The sequence below is a fragment of the Tachyglossus aculeatus genome, chromosome 22 (assembly GCF_015852505.1).
Source record: "Tachyglossus aculeatus isolate mTacAcu1 chromosome 22, mTacAcu1.pri, whole genome shotgun sequence".
Classification (NCBI taxonomy): Eukaryota; Metazoa; Chordata; class Mammalia; order Monotremata; family Tachyglossidae; genus Tachyglossus; species Tachyglossus aculeatus.
In genome coordinates this window covers 54220206-54242699 of record NC_052087.1, presented here as the reverse complement: position 1 = coordinate 54242699, position 22494 = coordinate 54220206, and the positions used below count along the sequence as shown (strand labels likewise).

The 22494-nt window shown below is 45.3% G+C and overlaps 1 protein-coding gene across 1 annotated transcript in view; it reads left to right on the top strand.

Moving 5' to 3' along the window:
- PIDD1 (p53-induced death domain protein 1) overlaps positions 1-22494 on the top strand; it is an 80802-nt gene that overhangs the window by 38511 nt on the left and 19797 nt on the right. The window contains exons 6-10 of the mRNA XM_038765380.1: positions 3340-3549; positions 10717-10771; positions 10850-11051; positions 15350-15478; positions 18872-19051. Coding sequence (XP_038621308.1) covers positions 3340-3549; positions 10717-10771; positions 10850-11051; positions 15350-15478; positions 18872-19051 — 776 coding nt within the window. The remainder of the gene's footprint in view (positions 1-3339; positions 3550-10716; positions 10772-10849; positions 11052-15349; positions 15479-18871; positions 19052-22494) is intronic.

Genomic DNA, 22494 nt, shown 5'->3' with positions numbered 1-22494 from the left:
TCAGTTCCCATATCTGTAAAACGGGGACGAAGACCGTGAGCCCCCCGTGGGACAACCTGATCACCTTGTAACCTCCCCAGCGCTTAGAACAGTGCTTTGCACAAAGTAAGCGCTTAACAAATGCCATCATTATTATTATTCTCTGTGCCTCAGTTCCCATATCTGTAAAATGGGGATGAAGACTGTGAGCCCCCCGTGGGACAACCTCATCACCTTGTAACCTCCCCAGCGCTTAGAACAGTGCTTTGCACATAGTAAGCGCTTAATAAATGCCATCATTATTATTATTATTATTATCCCCATTTGACAGATGAGGTAACTGAGGCCCAGAGAAGTGAAGTGACTTGCCCAAGGTCACACAGCTGACAAGTGGCGAAGCCAGGAGCCCACACCCTCTGACTCCCAAACCCGTTATCCAGACTCTGAGCAGATGTGGCTTCACCCCTTGTCGGTTGTGTGACCTTGGGTAAGTCACTTCACTTCTCTGCGCCTCAGTGACCTCATCTGTCAAATGGGGATGAAGACTGTGAGCCCCGTGGGGGACGACCTGATGACCTCGTATCTCCCCCCAGCGCTTAGAACAGTGCTTGGCACATAGTAAGCGCCTAACAAATGCCGACGTTATTATTACTACCAGGTCTTAGCAAAGCCCCATTCCGGAGCTGTGATTCCCAGCATTCCAGAGCCTTAGCATAGCCTCATTCCAGATCAGCGGCTCCGGCATTCTAGAGCGGTGATTCCCGGCATTCCCACGCCTTCAGAAACTCCCCCCCCCCCCCCATTCCGGAGCAGTGTCTCCAGCATTTTGGAGCCGTGATTCCCAGCATTCCAGAACGATTCCCAGCCTTCCGGATCGTAGGATTCCATTACTTGGCTGCCACCATGCTCGGGTTGTGTGTCCCGGCATTCCCGACAAAATGGCAGCGGGGCCTAGTGGAAAGAGCACTGGCCTGGGACTCACAAGGTCATGGGTTCTAATCCCGGCACAGCCACACGTCTGCTGTGTGACTGTGGGCAAGTCGCTTCACTTCTCTGGGCCTCATTTACCTCATCTGTAAAATGGGAGTTCAGTATCTGTTCCCCCTCCTATTTATTCATTCAGTCAGTCAATCGTATTTATTGAGCGCTTACTGCGTGCAGAGCACTGTACTAAGCGCTTGGGAAGTACAAGTTGGCAACATATAGAGACAGTCCCTACCCAACAGTGGGCTCACAGTGGGTTCATTCATTCATTCATTCAATTGTATTTATTGAGCGCTTACTGCGTGCAGAGCACTGTACTAAGCGCTTGGGAAGTACAAGTTGGCAACATATAGAGACGGTCCCTACCCAACAGCGGGCTCACAGGCTAGAAGGGGGAGACAGACAACAAAACAAAACATATTAACAAAATAAAATAAATAGAATAAATATGTACAAATAAAATAAATAAATAAATTCATTCATTCATTCAGTCGTATTTATTGAGCGCTCACTGCGTGCAGAGCACTGTACTAAGCGCTTGGGAAGTACAAGTTGGCAACAAGGTGATCGGGTTTTATTTATTTTATTTATTTATTTTAGTAAGCGCTCAATAAATACGATTGATGTATTAAGCACTTACTATGTGCAAGGCACTGTTCTAAGCGCTGGGGAGGTTACAAGGTGATCGGGTTTTATTTATTTTATTTATTTATTTTATTTGTACATAGTTATTCTATTTATTTTATTTTGTTAGTATGTTTTGTTTTGTTGTCTGTCTCCCCCTTCTAGACTGTGAGCCCACGGTTGGGTAGGGACCATCTCTAGATGTTGCCAACTTGGACTTCCCAAGCGCTTAGTACAGTGCTCTGCACGCAGTGAGCGCTCAATAAATATGATTGAATGAATGAATGAATTCATTTATTTATTTATTTTATTTGTACATATTCTATTTATTTTATTTTGTTAATATGTTTTGTTTTGTTGTCTGTCTGCCCCTTCTAGCCTGTGAGCCCGCTGTTGGGAACAATGCAACGACAAACAGACACATTCCCTGCCCACAAGGAGCTCACAGTCTAGTGCTTAGAACAGTACTTTGCACACAGTAAAGCGCTCAATAAATACGATTGAATGAATGAATGAATGAATGGGGTTGTCCCACCGGGGGCTCACAGTCTTCATCCCCATTTTACAGATGAGGGAACTGAGGCACAGAGAAGTTAAGTATCTTTGTTAAGCGCTTACTATGTGCAAAGCACTGTCCTAAGCGCTGGGGAGGTTACAAGGCGATCAGGTTGTCCCACGGGGGGCTCACGGTTTTAATCCCCATTTTCCAGATGAGGGAACTGAGGCCCAGAGAAGTGAAGTGACTTGCCCAAAGTCACCCAGCTGACAAGTGGCGGAGCCGGGGATTCGAAGCCATGACCTCTGACTCCCAATAATAATAATAACAATAATGATGGTATTTGCTGAGCGCTTACTATGTGCAGAGCACTGTTCTAAGCGCTGGGGGGATACAAGGTGATCAGGTTGTCCCACGTGGGGCTCACAGGCCTCAGTTCCCTCATCTGGGAAATGGGGATGAAGACTGTGAGCCCCCCCGGGGGACAACCTCATCATCTTGTAACCTCCCCAGCGCTTAGAACAGTGCTTTGCACATAGTAAGCGCTTAACAAATACCATTATTATTATTATTATTAATCCCCATTTTCCAGATGAGGGAGCTGAGGCCCAGAGAAGTGAAGTGACTTGCCCAAAGTCCCCCAGCTGACAAGTGGCGGAGCCGGGGATTCGAACCCATGACCTCTAACTCCCAATAATAATAATGATGTTGGTATTTGCTGAGCGCTTACTATGTGCAAGGCACTGTTCTAAGCGCTGGGGGGATGCAAGGTGATCAGGTTATTATTATTATTCTTTTATACAGTGCTCTGCACATAGTAAGCGCTCAATAAATACGATTGATTGATTGATTGATTTTAGACTGTGAGCCCACTGGTGGGTAGGGACTGTCTCTATACGTTGCCAACATGTAATAATAATAAATAAATAATGTTGGCATTTGTTAAGCGCTTACTATGTGCAAAGCACTGTTCTAAGCACTGGGGGGGGGGATACAAAGCGATCAGGTTGTCCCATGTCTTAATCCCCATTTTACAGATGAGGGAACTGCGGCTCAGAGAAGTGAAGTGACTTGCCCAAGGTCACCCAGCAGGCATGTGGCGGAGCTGGGATTCGAACCCATGACCTCTGACTCCAAAGCCCCGGCTCTTTCCCCTGAGCCACGCTGCTTCGACCAGCGCTTAGTACAGTGCTCTGCACACAGTAAATAAATATGATTGATTGATTGATTGATTGATTCTTATTCCCCGTCCCCAGCCGAGCTGCGTTCGCTGCGTGAGCTGATCGTGCACAGTAACGCACTGGAGTCCGTGCCCGCCGGCCTCGCCCGCCTCCCACATATGGAGCGCCTCGACCTACGTGATAACCGCCTCCGGACCCTGCCCCCCGAGATCCAGGATGCCCCGTTCGTGCTCCTCCGGGGGAACCCCCTGGGCGACCCCGAGAGCCCACCCCCAGACCCTCCAGGTAATCCCCGTCCCCTTCGCCCGATAAAAATAATAATAATAATATGTGTTGCCAACTTGTCCTTCCCAAGCTCTTAGTACATATTTATTACTCTATTTATTTATTTATTTATTTTATTTGCACATATTTATTCTATTTATTTTATTAATATGTTTGGTTTTGTTGTCCGTCTCCCCCTTCTAGACTGTGAGCCCGCTGTTGGATAGGGACTGTCTCTATATAATAATAATAATGATGATAACATATGTTGCCAACTTGTCCTTCCCAAGCACTTAGTACATATTTATTGCTCTATTCATTTTATTTGCACATATTCTATTTATTTTATTAATATCAATCAATCAGTCAATCGTATTTATTGAGCGCTTACTATGTGCAGAGCACTGTACTAAGCGCTTGGGAAGTACAAATTGGCAACACATAGAGACAGTCCCTACCCAACAGTGGGCTCACAGTCTAAAAGGGGGAGACAGAGAACAGAACCAAACATACCAACAAAATAAAATAAATAGGATAGAAATGTACAAGTAAAATAAATAAATAAATAAATAGAGTAATAAATATGTACAACCATATAGACATATATACAGGTGCTGTGGGGAAGGGAAGGAGGTAAGATGGGGGGATGGAGAGGGGGACGAGGGGGAGAGGAAGGAAGGGGCTCAGTCTGGGAAGGCCTCCTGGAGGAGGTGAGCTCTCAGTAGGGCCTTGAAGGGAGGAAGAGAGGGAGCTTGGCTGAGGGGCAGAGGGAGGGCATTCCAGGCCCGGGGGAGGACGTGGGCCGGGGGTCGACGGCGGGACAGGCGAGAACGAGGTACGGGGAGGAGATTAGCGGTGGAGGAGCGGAGGGTGCGGGCTGGGCTGGAGAAGGAGAGAAGGGAGGGGAGGTAGGAGGGGGGCCAGGGGATGGATGGATGGACGGCCTGGAAGCCCAGGGGGAGGAGTTTCTGCCTGATGCGCAGATTGATTGGTAGCCACTGGAGATTTTTGAGGAGGGGAGTAACATGCCCAGAGCGTTTCTGGACAAAGATAATTCGGGCAGCAGCATGAAGTTATGGATTGAAGTGGAGAGAGACACGAGGATGGGAGATCAGAGAGAAGGCTGGTGCAGTAGTCCAGACGGGATAGGATGACAGCTTGAACGAGCAGGGTAGCAGTTTGGATGGAGAGGAAAGGGCGGATCTTGGCAATGTTGCGGAGCTGAGACCGGCAGGTTTTGGTGACGGCTTGGATGTGAGGGGTGAACGAGAGAGCGGAGTCGAGGATGACACCAAGGTTGCGGGCCTCTGAGACAGGAAGGATGGTAGTGCCGTCAACAGGGATGGGAAAGTCAGGGAGAGGACAAGGTTTGGGAGGGAAGACAAGGAGCTCAGTCTTTGACATGTTGAGCTTTAGGTGGCGGGCGGACATCCAAATGGAGATGTCCTGAAGGCAGGAGGAGATGCGAGCCTGGAGGGAGGGGGAGAGAGCAGGGGCAGAGATGGAGATCTGGGTGTCATCAGCGTAGAGGTGATAGTTGAAGCCGTGGGAGCGAATGAGGTCACCAAGGGAGTGCGTGTAGATCGAGAACAGAAGGGGACCAAGCACTGAACCTTGGGGAACCCCCACAGTGAGAGGATGGGAGGGGGAGGAGGAGCCTGCAAAAGAGACTGAGAAAGAACGACCGGAGAGATAAGAGGAGAACCAGGAGAGGACGGAGTCTGTGAAGCCAAGGTCAGATAGTGTGTTGAGGAGAATGTTTGGTTTGGTAATATGGTTTGGTAATATGGTAATATGGTTTGGTAATATGGTTTGGTAATATGGTTTGGTAATATGTTTGGTTTCGTTGCCCGTCTCCCCCCTTCTAGACTGTGAGCCTGCTGTTGGGTAGGGACCGTCTCTATATAATAATAATAATGATGATAATAATATATGTTGCCAACTTGGACTTCCCAAGCGCTTGGTACAGTGCTGTGCACAAGTAAGTGCTCAATAAGTATGACTGAATGAATGAATGAATATATGTTGGTACATATTTATTACTCTATTTTACTTGTATATATTTATTCTGTGTATTTTATTTTGTTAATACGTTTTGTTTTGTTGTCCGTCTCCCCATTCTAGACTGTGAACCCGCTGTCGGGTAGGGACCGTCTCTGTATGTTGCCAACTTGTCCTTCCCAAGTGCTTAGTACATATTTATTACTCTATTTATTTATTTTATTTGCACATATTTATTCTATTTATTTTATTAATATGTTTGGTTTTGTTGCCCGTCTCCCCCTTCTAGACTGTAAGCCCGCTGTTGGGTAGGGACCGTCTCTATATAATAATAATAATGATAATAATATATGCTGCCAACTCGTCCTTCCCAAGCGCTTAGTACATATTTCTTACCCTATTTTATTTGCACATATTCTATTTATTTTATTAATATGTTTGGTTTTGTTTCCTGTCTCCCCCTTCTAGACTGTGAGCCCCTGTTGGGTAGGGACCGTCTCTATATAATAATAATAATGATAATAATATATGTTGCCCACTTGTCCTTCCCAAGCGCTTAGTACATATTTATTACTCTATTTTATCTGCACATATTTATTCTATTTATTTTATTGATATGTTTGGTTTTGTTGCCTGTCTCCCCCTTCTAGACTGTGAGCCCCTGTTGGGTAGGGACCGTCTCTATATAATAATAATAATAATATGTGTTGCCAGCTTGTCCTTCCCAAGCGCTTAGTACATATTTATTACTCTATTTTATTTGCACATATTTATTCTATTTATTTTATTAATATGTTTGGTTTTGTTGTCTGTCTCCCCCTTCTAGACTGTGAGCCCGCTGTTGGGTTGGGACCGTCTCTATATAATAATAATAATGATAATAATATATGTTGCCAACTTGTCCTTCCCAAGCGCTTAGTACATATTTATTACTCTTTATTTATTTTATTTGCACATATTTATTCTATTTATTTTATTAATATGTTTGGTTTTGTTGTCTGTCTCCCCCTTCCAGACTGTGAGCCCCTGTTGGGTAGGGACTGTCTCTATATAATAAGAATAATAATATGTGTTGCCAACTTGTCCTTCCCAAGCGCTTATTACATATTTATTACTCTATTTTATTTGCACATATTTATTTTATTAATGTGTTTGGTTTTGTTGTCTGTCTCCCCCTTCTAGACTGTGAGCCCGCTGTTGGGTAGGGACCGTCTCTATATAATAATAATAATGATAATAATAATATATGTTGCCAACTTGGACTTCCCAAGCGCTTGGTACAGTGCTCTGCACACAGTAAGTGCTCAATAAGTACGACTGAATGAATGAATGAATATATGTTGGTACATATTTATTACTCTATTTTACTTGTATATATTTATTCTATGTATTTTATTTTGTTAATACGTTTTGTTTTGTTGTCCGTCTCCCCATTCTAGACTGTGAATCCGCTGTCGGGTAGGGACCGTCTCTCTATATTGCCAACTTGTTCTTCCCAAGAGCTTAGTACATATTTATTACTCTATTTATTTTATTTGCACATATTTATCCTATTTATTTAATTAATATGTTTGGTTTTGTTGCCTGTCTCCCCCTTCTAGACTGTGAGCCCCTGTTGGGTAGGGACCGTCTCTATATAATAATAATAATGATAATAATATATGTTGCCAACATGTCCTTCCCAAGTGCTTAGTACATATTTATTACTCTATTTTATTTGCACATATTTATTCTATTTATTTTATTAATATGTTTGGTTTTGTTGCCTGTCTCCCCCTTCTAGACTGTGAGCCCCTGTTGGGTAGGGACCGTCTCTATATAATAATAATAATGATAATAATATATGCTGCCAACTCGTCCTTCCCAAGCGCTTAGTACATATTTCTTACTCTATTTTATTTGCACATATTTATTCTATTTATTTTATTAATATGTTTGGTTTTGTTTCCTGTCTCCCCCTTCTAGACTGTGAGCCCCTGGTGGGGAGGGACCTTCTCTATATAATAATAATAATGATAATAGTATATGTTGCCCACTTGTCCTTCCCAAGCGCTTAGTACATATTTATTACTCTATTTTATTTGCACATATTTATTCTATTTATTTTATTAATATGTTTGGTTTTGTTGCCTGTCTCCCCCTTCTAGACTGTGAGCCCCTGTTGGGTAGGGACCGTCTCTATATAATAATAATAATAATATGTGTTGCCAGCTTGTCCTTCCCAAGCACTTAGTACATATTTATTACTCTATTTTATTTGCACAAATTTATTCTGTTTATTTTATTAATATGTTTGGTTTTGTTGTCTGTCTCCCCCTTCTAGACTGTGAGCCCGCTGTTGGGTAGGGACCGTCTCTATATAATAATAATAATGATAATAATAATATATGTTGCCAACTTGGACTCTCCAAGCACTTGTTACAGTGCTCTGCACACAGCAAGCACTCAGTAAGTACGATTGAATGAATGAATGAATGTATATGTTTGTACATATTTATTTCTCTATTTTACTTGTACATATTTATTCTATGTATTTTATTTTGATAATACGTTTTGTTTTGTTGTCTGTCTCCCCCTTCTAGACTGTGAGCCCGCTGTTGGGTAGGGACCGTCTCTATGTGTTGCCGACTTGTACTCCCCAAGCGCTTAGTACAGTGCTCTGCACACAGTAAGCGCTCAATAAGTACGATTGAATGAATGAATGAATGAATATATATATGAATATATATGTTTGTACATATTTATTACTCTATTTTACTTGTACATATTTATTCTATTTTATTTTGTTAATATGTTTTGTTTTGTTTTCTGTCTCCACCTTCTAGACTGTGAGCCCGCTGTTGGGTAGGGACCGTCTCTATGTGTTGCCGACTTGTACTTCCCAAGTGCTCTGCACACAGTAAGCGCTCGATAAATACGATTGAATGAATGAGTAGTCCAGGGCTCTGCACACAGTAAAGCGCTCGATAAATACGATTGAATGAATGAATGAATAGTACAGGGCTCTGCATACAGTAAGCGCTCGATAAATACGATTGAATGAATGAATGAATAGTCCAGGGCTCTGCACACAGTAAGCGCTCGATAAATAAGATTGAATGAATGAATGAATAGTCCAGGGCTCTGCGCACAGTAAGCACTTGATAAATACGATTGAATGAATGAAGGAATAGTCCAGGGCTCTGCGCACAGTAAGCGCTCGATAAATACGATTGAATGAATGAATCAATAGTCCAGGGCTCTGCACACAGTAAGCGCTCAATAAATACGATTGAATGAATGAATGACTAGTCCAGGGCTCTGCACACAGTAAGCGCTCGATAAATACGATTGAATGAATGAATAGTACAGGGCTCTGCGCACAGTAAGCGCTCGATAAATACTACTGAATGAATGAATGAATAGTCCAGGGCTCTGCACACAGTAAGCGCTCGATAAATACGATTGAATGAATGAATGAATAGTACAGGGCTCTGCACACAGTAAGCGCTCGATAAATACGATTGAATGAAATGTCCAGGGCCCTGCACACAGTAAGCACTTGATAAATACAATTGAATGAATGAATGAATAGTCCAGGGCCCGGCACACAGTAAGCGCTCGATAAATACGATTGAATGAATGAATGAATAGTCCAGGGCTCTGCACACAGTAAGCGCTCGATAAATACGATTGAATTAATGAATGAATAGTCCAGGGCTCTGCACACAGTAAGCGCTCGATAAATACGATTGAATGAATAGTCCAGGGCTCTGCACACAGTAAGCGCTCGATAAATGCGATTGAATGAATGAATGAATAGTACAGGGCTGTGCGCACAGTAGGCGTTCGATAAATACGATTGAATGAATGAATAGTCCAGGGCTCTGCACACAGTAAGCGCTCGATAAATACGATTGAATGAATGAAGGAATAGTCCAGGGCTCTGCACACAGTAAGCGCTCGATAAATATGATTGAATGAATGAGTGAATAGTCCAGGGCTCTGCACACAGTAAGCGCTCGATAAATACGATTAAATGAATGAAGGAATAGTCCTGGGCTCTGCACACAGTAAGTGCTCGATAAATACGATTGAATGAATGAATGAATAGTCCAGGGCCCTGCACACAGTAAGCGCTCGATAAATACGATTGAATGAATGAATGAATAGTCCAGGGCTCTGCACACAGTAAGCGCTCGATAAATGCGATTGAATGAATGAATGAATAGTACAGCGCTCTGCACACAGTAAGCGCTCAATAAATATGAATGAATGAATGAATAGTCCATGGCTCTGCGCACAGTAAGCGCTCGATAAATATGATTGAATGAATTAATTAATAGTCCAGGGCTCTGCACACAGTAAGCGCTCAATAAATACGATTGAATGAATGAATAGTACAGGGCTCTGCACACAGTAAGCGCTCAATAAATATGAATGAATGAATGAATAGTACAGGGCTCTGCACACAGTAAGTGCTCAATAAATGCGATTGAGTGAATGAATGGGGGCTTGGGGACGTGGGGGTCACGGCCCCAATCAGTCGGAATAATGATTGATTGATGGCTTTTTAGACTGAGAGCCCACTGTTGGGTAGGGACTGTCTCTATATGTTACCAGCTTGTACTTCCCAAGCGCTTGGTACAGTGCTCTGCACACAGTAAGTGCTAAAGAAATACGATTGATTGATTGATTTGACGATTTGTTCTCTGTCTCCCCCTTTTAGACTGTGAGCCCACTGTTGGGTAAGAACTGTTGCCAGCTTGTACTCCCAAGCGCTTAGTCCAGTGCTCTGCACACAGTAAGCGCTCAATAAATACGATTGATGATGATGACTGTCTCTATATGTTGCCAGCTTGTCCTTCCCAAGCGCTTAGTCCAGTGCTCTGCACACAGTAAGCACTCAATAAATACGATTGATCATCATCATCATCATCATCAATCGTATTTATTGAGCGCTTACTATGTGCAGAGCACTGGACTAAGCGCTTGGGAAGGACAAATTGGCAACATCTAGAGACAGTCCCTACCCAACAGTGGGCTCACAGTTTAAAAGGGGGAGATTTGATTGATGATGATGATGATGATGACTGTCTCTCGATGTTGCCAGCTTGTACTTCCCAAGCGCTTAGTCCAGTGCTCTGCACACAGTAAGCGCTCAATAAATACGATTGATTGATTGACGGCTTGACCATCTCTCGGCAGGACAACCAGAGGCACCGGAGACGGCCACGCGCTTCCTGGGGTCGGATGCGGATAGGTACCCGGCGGGGCACATCGGGGGGTCCGAGGGGGGGGTCGGGAGGACGTCCTGACGGCGGGCGCGGGGTCTCCCCAGCTTCCCGGTGATGCCGCGGGGCTGCCAGGTGACCCTGGGCTGCGGGGTCCGGCTGCGTTTCCCGCCGGGGGCCGCCCCCATCCCCATCCGCGTCCGCTATCGCCTGCTCCCGCCGGGTCCTCGGCTCGTCCGCCTGGGGCCCCACGATGTCCTGCTGAGCGACGTCCTGGAGCTGCAGCCCCACGGGGTCCCGTTCCACCAGGTGCGTGGGCAGAATAATAGCCATCGTAATAAGGATCAATCAATCCATCGTATTTATTGAGCGCTGACTGGGTGCAGAGCGCTGGACTGAGCGCTTGGGAAGTCCAAGTTGGCAACATCGAGAGACAGTCCCTACCCAACAGTGGGCTCACAGTCTAAAAGGGGGAGACGGAGAACAAAACCAAACGTACTAACAAAATAAAATAGAATAGATATGTACAAGTAAAATAGAGTAATAAATATGTACATAAATATCAATCAATCAATCGTATTTATTGAGCGCTTACTATCTGCAGAGCACTGTACTAAGCGCTTGGGAAGTCCAAGTTGGCAGCATCTAGAGACGGTCCCTACCCAACAGCGGGCTCACAGTCTAAAAGGGGGAGACGGAGAACAAAACCAAGTGTACTAACAAAATAAAATAAATAGAATAGATATGTACAAGTAAAATAGAGTAATAAATATGTACATAAATATCAATCAATCAATCGTATTTATTGAGCGCTTACTATCTGCAGAGCACTGTACTAAGCGCTTGGGAAGTCCAAGTTGGCAACATCTAGAGACAGTCCCTACCCAACAGTGGGCTCACAGTCTAAAAGGGGGAGACAGAGAACAAAACCAAACGTACTAACAAAATTAAATAAATAGAATAGATATGTACAAGTAAAATAAATAAATAAATAGAGTAATAAATATGTACATAAATAAATATCAATCAATCATATTTATTGGCGCTTACTGTGTGCAGAGCACTGGACTAAGCGCTTGGGAAGTACAAGTTGGCAACATCTAGAGACGGTCCCTACCCAACAGTGGGCTCACAGTCTAGAAGGGGGAGACAGAGAACAAAACCAAACATATTAACAAAATTAAATAAATAGAATAGATATGTACAAGTAAAATAAATAAATAAATAGAGTAATAAATATGTACATAAATATCAATCAATCAATCGTATTTATTGAGCGCTTACTGTGTGCAGAGCACTGTACTAAGCACTTGGGAAGTACAAGTTGGCAACATCTAGACAGTCCCTACCCAACAGTGGGCTCACAGTCTAAAGGGGGAGATGGAGAACAAAACCAAACATACTAACAAAATAAAATAAATAGAATAGATATGGACAAGTAAAATAAATAAATAGAGTAATAAATATGTACAAACATATATACAGGTGCTGTGGGGAAGGGAAGGAGGTAAGATGGGGGGGATGGAGAGGGGGACGAGGGGGAGAGGAAGGAAGGGGCTCAGTCTGGGAAGGCCTCCTGGAGGAGGTGAGCTCTCAGTAGGGCGTTTGTTAAGTGCCTACTGTGTGCCAGGCACTGTTCATCCATTCATTCAGCCGTATTTATTGAGCGCTTACTGTGGGCGGAGCGCTGGACTAAGCGCTTGGGAAGTACAAGTCGACAACAACTTGTTAAGCACTTACTATGTGCCAGGCACTCTGCTAAGCGCTGGGGTAGATACAGGGTAATCAGGTTGTCCCATGTGGGGCTCACGTTTTTTAAAACCCATTTTACAGATGAGGTAACTGAGGCCCAGAGAAGTTAAGTGAGTTGCCCAAGGTCACATATCAGACGAGTGGCAACAGCGGGCTCACAGTCTAGAAGACTGTTCTAAGCGCTGGGGAGGTTACAAGGCGATCAATCAATCGTATTTATTGAGCGCTTACTTCTAGACTGTGAGCCCTTCTAGACTGTGAGCCCACTGTTGGGTAGGGACTGTCAATGTGTGTTGCCAGCTTGTACTTCCCAAGCGCTTAGTACAGTGCTCTGCACACAGTAAGTGCTCAATAGATTGATTACTGTGTGCCGAGCACTGTACTAAGCGCTTGGGAAGTACAAGTTGGCAACATATAGAGACAGTCCCTACCCAACAGTGGGCTCACAGTCTAGAAGGTGATGAGGTTGTCCCACGTGGGGCTCACAGTCTTCATCCCCGTTTTACAGATGAGGGAACTGAGGCACAGAGAATAATAATGATGGCATTCATTAAGCACTTACTATGTGCCAAGCACTGTTCTAAGCGCTGGGGAGGATACAAGGTGATCAGGTTGTCCCACGGGGGGCTCACAGTCTTCATCCCCGTTTTACAGATGAGGGAACTGAGGGAGGCCCATAGAATAATAATGATGGCGTTTATTAAGCGCTTACTATGTGCCAAGCACCATTCTAAGCGCTGGGGAGGATACAAGGTGATCAGGTTGTCCCACAGGGGCTCACAATCTTAATCTCCATTTTCCAGATGAGGGAACTGAGGCCCAGAGAAGTGAAGTGACTTGCCCAAAGTCACACAGCTGACAATTGGTGGAGCGGGGATTTGAACCCCTGACCTCCGACTCCAAAGCCTGTGCTCTTTCCACTGAGCCACGCTGCTTCTCTATAATAATGGCATTTATTAAGCACTTACTATGTGCAAAGCACTGTTCTAAGCATTGGGGAGGTTACAAGGTGATCAGGTTGTCCCACGGGGGCTCACAGTCTTAATCCTCATTTTACAGATGAGGTAACTGAGGCGCAGAGAAGTCAAGTGACTTGCCCAAAGTCACACAGCTGACAATTGGCGGAGCCGGGATTTGAACTCATGACCTCTGACTCCAAAGCCCAGGCTCTTTTCCACTGAGCCACGCTGATGGCATTCATTAAGCGCTTACTATGTGCCAAGCAGCGTTCTAAGTGCTAGGGAGGATACAAGGTGATCAGGTTGTCCCACGGGGGGCTCACAGTCTTCATCCCCATTTTACAGATGAGGGAAGTGAGGCCCATAGAATAATAATGATGGCATTTATTAAGCGCTTACTATGTGCCAAGCACCGTTCTAAGTGCTGGGGAGGATTCAAGGTGATCAGGTTGTCCCACGGGGGGCTCACAGTCTTAATCCCCATTTTACAGATGAGGCACAGAGAGAATCAATCAATCAATCAATCAATCAATCGTATTTATTGAGCGCTTACTATGTGCAGAGCACTGTACTAAGCGCTTGGGAAGTACAAATTGGCATCACATAGAGACAGTCCCTACCCGATAGTGGGCTCACAGTCTAAAAGGGGGAGACAGAGAACAGAACCAAACATACCAACAAAATAAAATAAGTAGGATAGAAATGTACAAGTAAAATAAATAAATAAATAAATAAACAGAGTAATAAATATGTACAACCATATATACATATATACAGGTGCTGTGGGGAGGGGAAGGAGGTAAGGCGGGGGGATGGAGAGGGGGACGAGGGGGAGAGGAAAGAAGGGGCTCAATCTGGGAAGGCCTCCTGGAGGAGGTGAGCTCTCAGCAGGGCCTTGAAGAGAGGAAGAGAGCTAGCTTGGCGGATGGGCAGAGGGAGGGCATTCCAGGCCCGGGGGATGACGTGGGCCGGGGGTCGATGGCGGGACAGGCGAGAGTGAGGTACAGTGAGGAGATTAGTGGTGGAGGAGCGGAGGGTGCGGGCTGGGCAGTAGAAGGAGAGAAGGGAGGTGAGGTAGGAGGGGGCGAGGTGATGGACAGCCTTGAAGCCCAGGGTGAGGAGTTTCTGCCTGATGCGCAGATTGATCGGTAGCCATTGGAGGTTTTTGAGGAGGGGAGTGATATGTCCAGAGCGTTTCTGGACAAAGATAATCCGGGCAGCAGCATGAAGTATGGATTGAAGTGGAGAGAGACACGAGGATGGGAGATCAGAGAGAAGCAGCGTGGCTCAGTGGAAAGAGCCCAGGCTTTGGAGTCAGAGGTCATGGGTTCAAATTCCGGCTCCACCAAGTGTCAGCTGTGTGACTTTGGGCAAGTCACTTCACTTCTCTGAGCCTCCGTTACCTCATCTGTAAAATGGGGATTAAGACTGTGAGCCCCATGTGGGACAACTTGGTCACCTTTTATCTCCCCCCAGCGCTTAGAACAGTGCTCTGCACATAGTAAGCGCTTAACAAATGCCATCATTATTATTATTATTATTCTCTGGGCCTCAGTTCCCTCATCTGTAAAGTGAGCAGCGTGGCTCAGTGGAAAGAGCCCGGGCTTTGCAGTCAGAGTTCATGGGTTCGAATCCCGGCTCCGCCACCTGTCTGCTGTGTGACCTTGGGCAAGTCACTTCACTTCTCGGAGCCTCAGTTCCCTCATCTGTAAAATGGGGGTGAAGACTGTGAGCCCCCCGTGGGACCACCTGATCGCCTTGAAACCTCCCCAGCGCTTAGAACGGTGCTTTGCACATAGTAAGCGCTTAATAAATGCTGTCGTGATTATCAATAATTATTATCAATAATAATAATAATAGTCGATCAATAATAATCATGATTGTTATTATTTTTAGGAGGTGCAGCTGTGGCTACCGTTTGCCTTCCCCCGAGCCACCCGGGGCCGCGAGGTCGTCGTCAGGACCCTCAGCGAAGGCGGCGGCGGGTGCGACCTGGACACGGAGGTGGAGTGGGAAGGCGCCAAGGTGGTGATGATGATGATGATGGCATTTGTTAAGCGCTTACTACGTGCAAAGCACTGTTCTAAGCGCTGGGGAGGATACAAGGTGTTTAAGTTGTCCCACGTGGGGCTCACGGTCAATCCCCATTTTACAGATGAGGTCACTGAGGCTCAGAGAAGTTAGGTGACTTGCCCAAGGTCACCCAGCAGACATGTGGCGGAGCCGGGATTCGAACCCCTGACCTCTGACTCCAGAGCCCGGGCTCTTGCCACTGAGCCATGCTGAGGGAGGGTACGCGGAGGGGGCGGGGGCTGGCTCTGTGCTGGACCATTCATTCAGTCAGTCAGTCGTATTTATTGAGCGCTTACTGCGTGCAGAGCACCGGACTAAGCGCTTGGGAAGTACGGCCGCTGAGAAGCAGCGTGGCTCAGCGGCCGGAACCCGGGCTTGGGGGTCGGAGGTCGGGAGGTCTAATCCCAACCCCGCCACATGTCTGCTGTGTGACCTTGGGCAAGTCGCTTCACTTCTCTGAGCCTCAGTTACCCATCTGTAAAATGGGGATGAAGCCTGTGAGCCCCCCCGTGGGGCAACCTGATCACCTTGTATCCCCCCCAGCGCTTAGAACAGTGCTTTGCTCATAGTAAGTGCTTAATAATACTACTACTAATAATAATGGCATTTATTAAGCGCTTACTATGTGCAAAGCACTGTTCTAAGCGCTGGGGAGGTTACAGGGTGATCAGGTTGTCCCACATGGGGCTCACAGTCTTAATCCCCATTTTACAGATGAGGTCACTGAGGCGCAGAGAAGTGAAGTGACTTGTCCAAAGTCGCACAGCTGACAGTTGGCGGAGCCAGGATTTGAACCCGTGACCTCCGACTCAAAAGCCCGGGCTCTTTCCACTGAGCCACGCTGGGAAGGGGATGAAGCCTGTGAGCCCCCCATGGGGCAACCTGGTCACCTTGTATCCCCCCCCAGTGCTTAGAACAGTTCTTTGCTCATAGTTAGCGCTTAATAATAATAATAATAATAATAATAATAATAATGGCATTTATTAAGCGCTTACTATGTGCAAAGCACTGTTCTAAGCGCTGGGGAGGTTACAAGGTGATCAGGTTGTCCCACGTGGGGCTCACAGTCTTAATCCCCATTTTACAGATGAGGGAACTGAGGCCCAGAGAAGTGAAGTGACTTGCCCAAAGTCGCACAGCTGACAGTTGGCGGAGCCGGGATTTGAACCCGTGACCTCCGACTCCAAAGCCCGGGCTCTTTCCACTGAGCCACGTTGGGAGGGGGATGAAGCCTGTGCGCCCCCCGTGGGGCAACCTGATCACCTTGTACCCCCCCCAGCGCTTAGAACAGTGCCTTGCTCATGGTAATCGCTTAATAATAATAATGGCATTTATTAAGCACTTACTATGTGCAATGCACTGTTCTAAGCACTGGGGAGGTTACAAGCTGATCAGGTTGTCCCACGGGGGGCTCACCGTCTTTATCCCCATTTGACAGATGAGGTAACTGAGGCCCAGAGAAGTGAAGCGACTTGCCCAAAGTCACCCAGCTGACAAGTGGTGGAGCCGGGATTTGAACCCATGACCTCTGACTCCAAAGCCCGGGCTCTTGCCACTGAGCCACGCTGCTTCCCTAACAGCTTAACAAATGCCGTTATTATTATTATTATTATTATTATTACAAATTGGCAACATAGAGAAACGGTCCCTACCCAACAACGGACTCACAGTCACAGTCTTTTCCCCCTAGGCCATGCTGCTGTACTAGACACTGCTGCTCTAGACTGTCAGCTTGTTGTGGGCAGGGAGCATTTCTGCTAAATCATTCATTCATTCGTTCAGTCTACATGTTTTTCTTTGTCTGTCTCCCCCTTCTAGACTGTGAGCCCGTTGTTGCGTAGGGCCCGTCTCTATCTGTTGCCAACTTGTACTTCCCAAGCGCTCAGTACAGTGCTCTGCACACAGTAAGTGCTCAATAAATACGAATGAATGAATGAATGAATAAATGCTATCATCATTATCATTATTATTATTCATTCAATCGTATTTATACTGTGTGCAGAGCACTGTACTAGAGAAGCAGCATGGCTCAGTGGAAAAAGCCCGGGCTTTGGATTCAGAGGTCATGGGTTCAAATCCCGGCTCCACCACTTGTCAGCTGGGTGACTTTGGGCAAGTCACTTCACTTCTCTGGGCCTCAGTGACCTCATCTGTCAAATGGGGATAAAGACGGTGAGCCCCCTGTGGGACAACCTGATCACCTTGTAACCTCCCCAGCGCTTAGAACAGTGCTTTGCACATAGTAAGCACTTAACAAATACCATTATTATTATTATTGAGCACTTACTGTGTGCAGAGCACTTTACTAAGCGCTTGGGAAGTACAAGTTGGCAACATCTAGAGACGGTCCCTACCCAACATTCATTCATTCATTCAATCGTATTTATTGAGCGCTTACTGTGTGCAGAGCACTGTACTAAGCACTTGGGAAGTACAAGTTGGCAACATCTAGAGATGGTCCCTACCCAACAGCGGGCTCACAGTCTAGGAGGGGGAGACAGAGAACACCAAACATATTAACAAAATAGAATAAATAGAATAAATATGTACAAGTAAAATAGAGTAATAAATATGTACAATATATATGGTATATGTATAATATAATATTAAATTATATAACATATAGCATTATATGATATATATGATATAATATGTTGTAGACTATATTATATGATGCATATTATATTGTATTGTATTATAATTGTATACTTACCATATATTGTGCATATTTATCACTCTATAATATAATATCATACAATGATATTATGCATTATATAATATAATGTAATATATAATTTAATATGCTGTATTACATGATATATTATATTATATTATATTATATTTTATTACATATAGCATTGTATTACATAATATATATGATATATTAGATTATATTGCATGATGTGTTATATAATATATGATATGATATATTATATATGATATTATATTATAGAATGTATAATATCATATTATATGGTATCATATCATATATCATATCATATTATATTATTATATTGTATTATACTATATTACGTTATATTATATTATTATATGTGATACTATAAATTAATGGTGACATACTATATGTACAATAATAATATGTAATATTGTATATGTAATAATAATAACATATGTGCTATATAGGTGTATATGCATATATATAGGTGCTGTGGGGAGGGGAAGGAGGTAAGGTGGGGAGGTTGCCGGGGGAGGAAGGAGGGGGCTCAGTCTGGGAAGGCCTCCTGGGGGAGGTGATAGTAAACGTTCAGTAAATACGACTGATGGATTAAGTGATGCCTTTCTGACTTCTCTCCTCCCCGCCGTCCCCTCCGCGCCGGGCCTCAGCGTTTGTGGGCGAGCTGCCGGGTCTGGCACTTCTCCTGGTTCTTGGTGGTCTCGCGGTTGGTGGAGAACCGCTGTCGGGTGCCGCGGGAGGGGGCCCTGCTCTACTCCACCGTGGACCCCGGAGTCAAGGTCATCTTCCCCCCCGGGGTCACCGCCGAGCCCCGACAAGTCTGCATGCAGGTGCGCCGGGAGGGGGATCGGGGCGGGGAAGAGGGGACAGCCGGGGGGGTCCGGGGAGGAGGAGGAGGAGAAGAAGAAGGGGGTCCGGGGAAGGAGAGGGAGCGGGTGGGGGTGACGGGGTGGTCCTGGAAGGCGAAGCCCAGGGTCTGGGGTTGGGGGGAAGGAGGAGCATTCATTCATTCATTCATCCATTCATTCAATCGTATTTATTGAGCACTTACTCTGTGCAGAGCACTGGACTGAGCGCTTGGGAAGTCCAAGTCGGCAACATCTAGAGACGGTCCCTACCCAACAACGGGCTTACCAATGCTATTCATGAATTAATTCATTCGTTCAGTCGTATTTATTGAGCGCTTACTGTGTGCAGAGCACTGGACTAAGCGCTTGGGAAGTCCAAGTCGGCAACATCTAGGGACGGTCCCTATCAATCAATCAATCAGTCGTATTTATTGAGCGCTTACTCTGTGCAGAGCACTGGACTAAGCGCTTGGGAAGTCCAAGTCGGCAACATCTAGAGACGGTCCCTACCCAACAACGGGCTTACCAATGCTATTCATTAATTAATTCATTCGTTCAGTCGTATTTATTGAGCGCTTACTCTGTGCAGAGCACTGGACTAAGCGCTTGGGAAGTCCAAGTCGGCAACATCTAGAGACGGTCCCTATCAATCAATCAATCAATCACATTTATTGAGCACTTAACTGTGTGCAGAGCACTGGACTAAGCGCTTGGGAAGTCCAAGTCGGCAACATATAGAGACGGTCCCTGCCCAACAGTGGGCTCACAGTCTAGAAGGGGGAGACAGAGAACAAAACAAAACATATTAACAAAACTAAATAAATAGAATAGATATGTACAAGTAAAATAAATAAATAAATAGAGTAATAAATCCATACAAACATATATGCATATATACAGGTGCTGTGGGGAAGGGAAGGAGGTAAGGTAGGTGGGGGGATAGAGAGGTGGAGGAGGAGGAGAGGAAGGAAGGGGCTCAGTCTGGGAAGGCCTCCAACCCAACCCAACAACGGGCTTACCAATGCTATTCATTAATTAATTCATTCGTTCAGTCGTATTTATTGAGCGCTTACTGTGTGCAGAGCACTGGACTAAGCGTTTGGGAAGTCCAAGTGGACAACATCTAGAGACAGTCCCTACCCAACAACGGGCTTACCAATGCTATTCATGAATTAATTCATTCGTTCAATCGTATTTATTGAGCTCTTACTGTGTGCAGAGCACTGGACTAAGCGCTTGGGAAGTCCAAGTCGGCAACGTCTAGAGATGGTCCCTACCCAACAATGGGCTTACCATTGCTATTCATTCATTCATTCAATCGTGTTTATTGAGCACCTGCGGTGTGCAGAGCACTGTTCTAAGCGCTTGGGAAGTACAAGTTGGCAACAGATAGAGACGGTCCCTACCCAACAATGGGCTTACCAATGCTATTCTTTAATTCATTCATTCAATCGTATTTACTGAGCGCTTACTGTGTGCAGAGCACTGGACTAAGCGCTTGGGAAGTTCAAGTTGGCAACATCTAGATATGGTCCCCACCCAACAATGGGCTTACCAGTGCTATTCATTCATTCATTCAATCGTATTTATTGAGCGCTTATGGTGTGCAGAGCACTGTTCTAAATGCTTGGGAAGTACAAGTCGGCAACAGATAGAGATGGTCCCTACCCAACAATGGGCTTACCAATGCTATTCATTAAATAATTCATTCAGTCGTATTTATTGAGCACTTACTGTGTGCAGAGCACTGGACTAAGCGCTTGGGAAGTCCAAGTCGGCAACATCTAGAGACGGTCCCTACCCGACAGTAGGCTTACCAGTGCTATTCATTCATTAAATCGTATTTATTGAGCACTTACTGTGTGCAGAGCACTGTACTAAGCGCTTGGGAAGTACAAGTTGGTCCCTACCCAACAATGGGCTTACCAGTGCTATTCATTCATTCATTCAATCGTGTTTATTGAGCACTTATGGTGTGCAGAGCACTAAGCGCTTGGGAAGCCCAAGTCAGCAACATCTAGGGGTACTTGCTAAGAGCTTACTATGTGCAAAGCACTGTTCTAAGTGCTGGGGGGATACTAGGTGATCAGGTCATCTCACAGGGGGCTCACGGTCTTAATCCCCATTTTACAGATGAGGGAACTGAGGCCCAGAGAAGTGAAGTGACCTGCCCAAAGTCACACAGCTGACAATTGGCGGAGCCGGGATTTGAGCCCGTGACCTCTGACTCCAAAGCCCGGGCTCTTTCCACTGAGCCACGCTGCTTCTCTAAATAAATGTCGTCATTATTATTAATACTGAATGCCATAATTACTATTATTATTATGAAGGAGTGTGGCAGGAGGGGTGTGGGGGTTCAAGGGGAACCGGGAGTCCGAGAAGAGATGGAGGATGAGGAGGGGGCGGCCAATCCACCAATCAATCAATCATATTTATTGAGTGCTTACTGTGTGCAGAGCACTGGACTAAGCGTTTGGGAAGTCCAAGTTGGCAACATATAGAGACAGTCCCTACCCAACAGTGGGCTCACAGTCTAGAAGACTGTGAGACTAGAAGGCCAGGGAGAGAGGTCAGAGGTTGGAGTCAGAGGTCATGGGTTCGAATCCCGGCTCTGCCACATCAATCAATCAATCGTATTTATTGAGCGCTTACTGTGTGCAGAGCACTGTACTAAGTGCTTGGGAAGTACAAGTTGGCAACATATAGAGCCAGTCCCTACCCAACAGTGGGCTCACAGTCTAAAAGGGGGAGACAGAGAACAAAACCAAACATACTAACAAAAGAAAATAAATAGAATAGATATGTACAAGTAAAATAAAGAAATAAATAGAGTTTAATAAATATGTAGTCAAGATCATCATCATCAATCGTATTTATTGAGCGCTTACTGTGTGCAGAGCACTGGACTAAGCGCTAGGGAAGTACAAGTTGGCAACACATAGAGACAGTCCCTACCCAACAGAGGGTTCACAGTCTAAAAGGGGGAGACGGAGAACAAAACCAAACATACTAACAAAAGAAAATAAATAGAATAGATATGTACAGGTAAAATAAATAAATAAATAAATAAATAGAGTAATAAATATGTACAAACATATATACATATATACAGGTGCAGTGGGGAAAGGGAAGGAGGTAAGGTGGGGGGGTGGAGAGGCGGACGAGGGGGAGAGGAAGGAAGGGGCTCAATCATCATCATCATCAATCGTATTTATTGAGCGCTTACTGTGTGCAGAGCACCATACCAAGCGCTGCCACATGTCTGTTGTGTGACCTTGGGCAAGTCACTTAACTTCTCTGAGCCTCAGTGCCCTCATCTGTCAAATGGGGATGAAGACTGTGAGCCCCACGTGGGACAACTTAATCACCTTGTATCCCCCCCCAGCGCTTAGAACAGTGCTTTGCTCATAGTAAGCGCTTAACAG